General features: G+C 48.0%; 1 protein-coding gene across 1 annotated transcript; it reads left to right on the top strand.

The window, feature by feature from the left end:
* The first annotated feature begins 255 nt into the window (after positions 1-255).
* Positions 256-2,574, top strand: CHAC1 (ChaC glutathione specific gamma-glutamylcyclotransferase 1). Its single transcript, XM_062577126.1, has 3 exons — positions 256-464; positions 589-624; positions 789-2,574. Exons 1-3 carry the CDS (start codon positions 258-260, stop codon positions 1,218-1,220), a joined length of 675 nt encoding a protein of 224 aa, XP_062433110.1. The 5' UTR covers positions 256-257; the 3' UTR covers positions 1,221-2,574.
* Positions 2,575-8,754: the final 6,180 nt, after the last annotated feature.

The following is an 8,754-nucleotide window of genomic DNA, read 5'->3' as shown; positions in this document are numbered from 1 at the left end:
CAACCCGCGCCCCGCTTTGCCCCATGCGCGGCGCCGCGAAACACCGCGGCCGCGTTGCATCACCCCGCGCCGCCGCCAATCAGCGAGCGGCGGCGGCCGCTGCCGCCAATGAGGGGCGGGCGCGGGCCGGCGGCGCACGCCCCTGGGCCGTCCCCCGGCGGGGGGCGGGGCCGGCGGCGGCCCGGCCTTTAAAGGGCCGCGGCGGGGCATGCGGCGGCATCAGCGCCTCGTGCCTCTGCGCGCCGCCCCCGGCTGCCATGAAGCGCGACCAGGAGCCGGCGCCGTCGCCCCCCGCGGGGGAGGCGGGCGATGCGGAGCCGGCGCCGCCGGTGTGGATCTTCGGGTACGGCTCGCTGGTGTGGCGGCCGGGCTTCGAGTTCACGTCGCGCAAGGTGGGCTTCATCCGCGGCTACAGCCGCCGCTTCTGGCAGGGCGACACCTTCCACCGCGGCAGCGCGAAGGCGGTAAGGGCGGGGCGCCTCGCGCCGCCGCGGCCGTTGGGCGGGGGGGGGGGGCGGCGGCCGTTGGGCGGGGGGGGGCGGGGGGCGGTGGCGGCCCCGCTCCTAACGGCTCTGCCTCTCCCCGCAGCCCGGCCGTGTGGTGACGCTCCTGGAGGACCGCGCGGTGAGTGCGGGCGGGGAGGGGGGCGTGCAGCCGGCCGGGAGCCGGCCCGGGACCCCCACCCGGTGGCGGTGCCCGCGGCAGTAGCCGGACCTCGCCGGTGCCGGCGGCCGAGCGCTTGTCTGCCGAGGTTGCAGCGCCGCGTAACCACCTTGCTCTTATTTCAGGCGTGCACCTGGGGTGTAGCCTACGAAGTCTGCGGAGAGCAGATTGCTGCATCGCTGCAGTATCTGAACATGCGAGAAGCCGTCCTGGGAGGCTATGACACCAAGCTGGTGAAGTTCCACCCTCAGGAAAAGGATGCGGCTGAACCCATCTTGGCTCTTGTTTACATTGCAACGCCCCAGAACCCTTCTTACCTTGGCCCAGCATCTGAAGAAGACATTGCAGCTCAAATCATTGTCTCAAGTGGTTGTGCTGGCCATAATATAGAGTACTTGCTGAGACTGGCGGACTTTATGCGATACTTCTGTCCTCAAGCAGAGGATGAACATCTCTTCTCCATTGAAGAGGCTCTTATTTCTATTCTTCCCAGCCTGTACCACACAGAGGAATCCCTAGAAGAAACTGTGAAGATCCCTCAGAAGTCTAAGGGCTGAAGCAAGAAAACTGGCAGGGTACCAGTAAAATGGATGTAAGGGAGAAAGAAAATAGGGCAACCTTAATTCCAATGTGATTTATGGGACTGAGTGAATAAAGGGAACCTTAACAAATAGTAGGGGGGGGAGGAAGTAGAGGAGCTGTAAAGCATGCCTGCTATGGGACTTGCAATTAGGATGTCTGTTACACTTATTACTTACAACACAAAGATAGCTATTGCTGCTTTCCTAGTGGAGAGCAGGGATCATGGCTGGTAGATAGTTTTGCTCTGTAAGAGTTGCTTCTGGGGACAAACCTGAAGCATCACTCTCTAAAGGGGAAAAGAGGCTTGTTTCTTCCATGTACTTTCTTCCCCTCTCTTTCTCTTCTCTCTCTGAAGACCAGCTGAGCAGGACTTAACTGGACTTAAGCAGTATATATGTAATTCTACCTCAGACTCACAATGCTGGTTGTGTGGTAGCAGAGAATTGGGCAGGCTCTGCCAAACAAGATCTCCTATTTTTCCCTGCCCCACCTCCACTGCAATGACCTGACAAATGTCAGAACTCTTGTGCAATATTAAGTGAATTTGCCTCTGTAGGCTCCTGTGGGTCCTACTTCTTATGTTGCAAAGGATCAGATGAATGCACTTATTTTCTCAAATAGTGTGTTGTATTTATTGTGTTGTATGTGCCCTTTGGATGGGTATCTGAACTGTTTACTTACATACCACACTAGTATGTGGTTCACATTCAACCTTGTGTTTGTGCCTTCTGGTTTGAGATCAGTTTCCTGAGAAGCTAAGCCTGCTTTAAAGACAGAAGCTTTTCTCCAAGCTTCACTAACCTTGTGCTGCTACAGATTTAACTGACTTGGTAAGAAGTGAACCTACTTGTGTGGAATACCTGTACTGTCTGCAGAAAAACTGTCTGGATGCAGCAGCACTTTATCCTGAAGCATTATAGTACAAGGTTAATATGTGTTTCCTTAGAAAGGATTTGAAGGTTTAATTTCCTATCTAGATATCTGAGCAATCCCACCAGTCTAGTACGGTTTCCCTTGACTGCGAAGGACAGTGACTGATCGTGTTTGCAAGCCTCTGAGTCACAAGAAGCCTGCATTCATCATGTTAAGCAGAGGCAATGCTGCAAGCTCAGGCTCTTCAGCTTCACTTAGCAGTGACAAAATCTGCAGGATCCAATAAGAAAACTGCTGCTACTGCAACTGTGCAAAATAGCTTTGGGGAGTGGACTGCTGGGACACTGACTCCTCCCACTCTTAAAAAAAAAAAAAAAAGTGGGGGCTAGGAAGTATTTGTATTACTGTGGCTTTTATGTATATAAAGCTATACTGTACCTTGCCCAGTAATAAAACAAGACAACAAAGTTTTCCGTACTCTGGTCTCTCTAATTAGTGATTTCATATTCAAATTGGCCCTTTTCAACAGTTTTCAAAAATGAGGCAATGCTACTGTAATTTCTACGTTTAAAATCTTGCTGAGCAGCCTCCTTCTGCCAGGTCTATTAAAAGGTACCAATTGACCTTTTCCCTGTGGGGGCAGGGGGCGGGAAGAGCTAAATCATTTTTGTTTTCCCAGCTTTCAGCTCTTGGTGATCCTGGAGTAAAGTGCTGACAAAAGGTATCTAGCCTTCCTGGCAGTAGTCAGGCACAGAAATGTAAGTCTCCCTTGGCAGATCAAAGAGTTCTGTTTAAGTGTAACTTAACATCGCTACTTCCAAGAAGTAGTGGCAAAAGGACCAGAAAATACCTGAAGCTTGATCTGCTGATTGGAGCAGAAGAGACAGTTATTTCCCTTGTCCTGTGCACAGCGTGGTATATTTTGGGGGGTAATACATGGCTGTCCCTCTACTGGACTCCTCCAGCCACCAGTTGCCTCAGTCCTGGTGGATGTTACTTACCAGTATTACCTGTCTTGTGACTCCTGAATGATGGAGTAACAACTAATTGAAACAATTAATTTAGTGCTAATGAGAGGTGGGTGAAGGTTAGAGCAACTCTTCCAGTTGCTTGGAGGCTCTTGCTTCAACCGAGCATCTGCATTTCCCCATGGGGTTCAGTTACAGAAAATCAAAGACTCAGCTCTTCTGAGTCTCCTCAGAGCACTCAGCAGAAAGATTCTTTTCACCCTCTTCTGCTGATGTAGTGCTACCTCTGTATACTGTTCTGCTGGTGCTGCTGCTCTCAGCAAAAATTTCTTCATGTGAGATCATAAAACATCTTTGGAGTAACTCATGGGCAATTCTGGAGATACTTAGACTTGTAAAAACAGGACACTTCTGTGAGAGAAAGCAGTACCCAGAGCTGCTGGGCATTTTAATGACTAAACTGGTACTTTGGGAGTCCTGTGCGAAATACTGCTAGATATCTCTGGGGATGCTCTCATATCTAGTGGCTTGCTCTTTCATTTGCAACTTTCTCTTGTGAGTTCCCTGTGACAACCTCTCTCCTACTGGGTTACCATGTATTAGAAACCAGTTTTCCTGCTTGTAGTATGAACATGTTCATAAGGTCTCTCATATACTTCCCAAGTTTTAAAACAGTACAATTCAAATGATTTCAGTCCCTTTTTCACCCTTTCCCATCCGTGGACCAACCGTGGGAGTGTAGGCCTGACTCACCATTTCCTAGCGTGCATTAGGTAAGGGCCTACCCACTACTTTGCCATGGCTCACCCAGCTAAGTAAAGTAGGTGACAACTGTTAATCCAACCCTGGCCTTTGTGTGTATAAAGCACTCCCAAATGCATATGGCCCTTACTAGGACCAGAGAAAGGAAAAAGATACTTGGGAACATTAAAAAGATTCAGAGAAGACAAAAGTAGAAGAGAAAAGGCTCTGTTTTTTAGATGCTGCTGTGTCATGTTATTTCCTTATGTGAGACCTCACACAGTATATCACCATTAGGATGATTCCAACTTTGGTAAAAATAATATTCTCTCATGTTATTATAGATACTGTAGTTTAAATATAATGTCACCACATCATTATAAACTTACCTAACCTTTTTCGAGATGAGACTTAAGATTTGAAAACCAATTAAATTGCCTCTCACTGGCACAGAGGAAAACACGAAAAAGGAGCAAAGTCTTATTTGTAGTTGGTTACAGTACAGGGACACAGCTCAGAGAAGGAGGGAGGATGTAGGAGAGGCCAGTGACCTGGGAGAGGGCTAGGGAGCAGACCAGTATTCCTTGTCTGGGTACCCGAGCAGCAAACAGCTTGGTCGGGTCTCCTTGAGGAGGACATACCTTTGAGCATCCAGAAAGCAGGGCCAGCACAGGCACTTTAAGACTATCAAAGAGCCGAAGGAGCCTGTTCATCGCAAGGGCAGAGATGCCGCTATGGGGACCCACCTACGGCATCCTAGGGGGCCCGCGGTTCTGCTGCGCACAGCCGGGAGAGGCAAGCTCGCAACGAGCGTGCGCCTTACAGAAAATGGCACACGCCGAACTTTTAGCAGCTGTTACAGGAGCTGCAGCTGGTTGCATGTAGCACACGTTACTCCACATGTGGCTCTTTCCTTGCCACTCAAGAGACAGACTGAAATGTGAATTTTATCACTTACAGATGCTTTACAAGCAGAGGAAAAGTAAAAGCCAAAAGCAAATAATGCTTATCACAGCTACTGGCTTCTGAACTGGTCGGACGGTCTCTGCAGTGATACAGCCTGGCTGGCACGTGCAGAAAACAGCCCGGCTTTTTTCTTCTTTGTTATAACGTCTGCAAAGGCTGCACTCTATCAAGCGCTCCCATCTGCAGTAGAGGCTGAGCAGCACTTCGAACATACTGCAGAGCCGATCTGTCAAGGAATACTGTCTGGTTTCGTAACAGCCTGTTTTTTCTGCTCCTGCTATCTGAAAGGACAGAAGAGTGAAGAAGGGAAAAGAACATGGGTATGATGGATACAAGTGAGATGATTGACTTTGCACAGTTATGGCCTGAATCATTCAGCACAAAAGAGAGAGAGGTGGGCACATGTGCACTTTGGAGCTGCTCCACGTAACCCTTCGTGTAGTTCAATGCCAGAATAGCAGTACTGCCTATGGCCAGCAGATGCTCAAACCTAGTACCGTAGTCAGTCTAGGCCTGAAAGCCCTTGGTGGAACTTTAAACTAGTTTGTATCGCTTTCAGTTCTCCAGCCTAGGCCTAATAGCAGAGGAGAAAAGGAACGAGCAGGGTTTGGATGGGAGGTTTTTCCTGAGTCAGACTTCTGCCTTTGGTGCCGTCAGTTCTCATGAAATACCACATACTCTAGTAGCATCAAATCCCAAGTTTTTGTTTTTGTTTTCCCATAATTCACAGACATATGGCATAAGACAGTGCAGTCCCAGCACGAGAGTAGGCAGATTAGTACCACTAACATGCAGCCTAGCTCAGCACTGCATGGTTTCCTGGCCACAGGAAGGGATTGAAAAATAGATTTGCAGACAGGCAATGGAAAAACCACACTTGCAGCAAAAGTAGCAACCCCTCAGCAGATGTGGGGATTTCCTACTTACAAGTTGCCTTGGCTTAAGGAAAAGCCTCTCTAGCTTAACTATGCAGTGTTGACGTTACTAGCGAATCTCTGTACGGTTTCACAGTGGTGTTAGGACCAGGAGGCAGTGGGGAGGAAAGGGCGGCAGGAAGGAAGTGGGCACACTGGACGATGCTGTGGAAGCTCTACATGCTTTGTTTACAAACCCTGTGCACTTTTTGTTTGGCTTTTGGATGTGTTTTATTCTTTCCTAGCTCCCTTTTCATCTCATGTGTAGTGCCAGCCAAACCGATGAGTGTTTATGCTTTTGAATTCCTGAAGCACAGCCAGTACCTTGAACTCCAGCAAATGAGACTGAAATAACGTAAAAGGTCAGGCAAGTTCAAAGACAGAGAGGTGCTGTTTTCCTCGCTGGGGACACCAAACAATTCCCAGACCACACTGACTTCTCTGAGGACACGACCACAAAGACTTCTCTCTTCTGTCCTCCTTATGCTGCTTGTTGCCTCCTTCTCACTACTTTCATGGGCCACATTTCCATGAATCTTAAGTTAAAATCAGATCCCTGCCAGATCCCTGCCTTGTCCATGAGCGGATAGCAGGTATTGCAGCACTTTTAGCAGCACCCAGAAAAATCGGTAGGTGCTTCACTCACAGAAAGAGAAATCTCAGGATGAATTTTATACAGATAAGGTTTCATTCACCCTGTAAAACCTTGCTGCTTAGGAAGTTTGTCCTGCAGAAACATGACTAATGCATGCCTGGGCTCCTGTGGTGGGTCCATGCAGGTCAGCTGTGCCGTGCAGGTGAGACGCTGCGCAGAGCAGCCACGGACGGCCTCTGACGTACCGGACTCGCCACACGTTCTGCACGAAGCCTTTGCTCGTATTTCTGGCTGAGGGTTTTTGCAGACCAGCATTCATCAGCACACGCACAAACCGATGTGGCATGCTTGAGGCCAGGCACGGTCCCCTCTCAGACTTGCACAGCAGTGCACCTGCCCCAAATATCTTCCTCCACAGGTGAAGGGAGAGGCTAAAGAATGCTCCGAGCTACCACCAGCGCTGGAAGTCATTAGCTTATGGCCTCAGCCATCTGTTTTCCTGCTCTGCCTCAAACTGAAGTCACGGACCTAGCAACACCATCAGTACAGACAATACTGAAATAATTTCACAGACTCGCATCCAGCCCTCTTGCAGCAGTTATGAACTGCCTGCAAACAGCTCTGGGGCAACCACAACCAGCTCGCTGATATTAAACTCTGCCTACACAAAGCGTACGTGACATTCAAAAGGGTTCAGGAAAACAAGCAAAAAAAGGAGCCTCTTTTCCTTCTTGTCCGGACGAGACGCCAGTGGCCGCAGACTCCAGGTCAGCAGAAAGTGTGCCGCGTGCCTGGTACGCTTTCCACGTCCACCGGCGCAGCAAGCGCCCGACCGCCAGGAGCTGCAGCCCCAGCGTCACGCGAGGCTGCTGGCGCTCGCCGGCGGGAGATACTGTTACGGAGAACCGGGTCAGCAGCCTCGTCCTCGGGTCGCTCCGACGGCCGCCGTGAGCTGGAACCGCTCCCGGTTTGGGTTTTTTTTCAGCGAGGTGCCCGGTTCCTTCAGAAAATTGATCCCAAAACATGTTTCAGACAGCTAGCTCACTTTTAGACTACACATTCATTCATTCTGTCTGCTTTGTAATGGTCTGTTTTTCTCCAAGATTTTAATCTTCCTCCAACACACAATCTCATTTTTAGAGAGGGAAAAGAGCAGGAGCGCCCAGCTCCCGATAGCTATGATGGGTACTGCTTTTTACTTTCCCTTTGACATTCAATCATCTCAGATACTCCACCACCTCTGGACCTGCCAGGGCAGGAGCCAGATGAAATTGTGTCTCTTGGTGCTGCACAGCACAGTCAGTTCTGGAAGTATTTGCATCTCTAAACCACATATATATTGCCTCTGTTCCTGGAAATGCATCTGATATAACTTGAGGACAGATCAATCCTGGACTGAAGATAATAAATAACAGTGGCCCGCTCTCACTCGGAATAAACATCCGCTATTTTCTCCAGAGGATTCTTGTCTCATTTCACTTCGTGAAGGATGTTAATAAACAAGCAGCAGTTCAATTCCTCGTTGCCCCCTTGTTTAACATGTGGTCCCACATTCGTTTATGTAGCCTGCTCTGAATGCAAGGGGGTCCCATATGGGGTTTCCCATACTGACTTTTCTCTGGCAAATCACTGTAGCAACCAAGCCCTTTGCAAACTTTAATTCACCTTCACAGCACTTTTGTGAAGAAGTATAATTTTGATTTTACAGATGGAGAAGTGTCAGATCAAGAGTGTAAGTTCAAAAGTGTGCATGGACTTCGCACAGTGTGAAACATTAAGGGATGACGTTTTTCAAAGCACTTGGAACCATATGTTATAGTAGGTATTCAGAAACACCCTACGGGAAAAAGATACTGCGTGTTCACGTAATCAGGACTGTATTATGATGCAAATACACAAGAATCATTTTAAGTTTTCATGGATATCCTTATGTTTGCCATTGTCTAATTAGAATCCACGTTTTTGCAATTTCAGTAATTTGCTCTTAGTATTCTCAAAACTTCACTTCACTTTATGAAATATTTATTTGCCAATATAAAATTAACTTTGGCAAAGAAACATTTTTAAATAGTTGTATTTTGTTTTTGTTTTTTTCTTGTTTTTTTTTTTTTTTACCTATTCTTCAAATCAGTTATCAGCCCTCAAGCTTCTTTAGCTAATGGCTTGGGCTCACGTTGCTGGCAGTTCCAAGCTGCTCACGTGTGTTTATTCCTGCAACATCTCAGACATAAGCTCTGTTTTAAATTTAAAATTTAAACAACATTACTTCTCTCATTTATTATTAATTATATCACTGCAAGGAAAAGCTGGGCTCCTCTAATCTGTCTGCGAATGTTCGACTAAACTAACAGTCATGGCTAACATTTAGCTATTTGATTCCAGATAGAAACAATCATACATAGCTAAGGACATTAAACTGCACTGTAACTGAATTATATTAATTATACAATAT

This window comes from Rhea pennata, chromosome 5, assembly GCF_028389875.1.
Source record: "Rhea pennata isolate bPtePen1 chromosome 5, bPtePen1.pri, whole genome shotgun sequence".
Lineage (NCBI taxonomy): Eukaryota > Metazoa > Chordata > Aves > Rheiformes > Rheidae > Rhea > Rhea pennata.
This window is presented reverse-complemented; position numbering and strand designations above follow the sequence as displayed.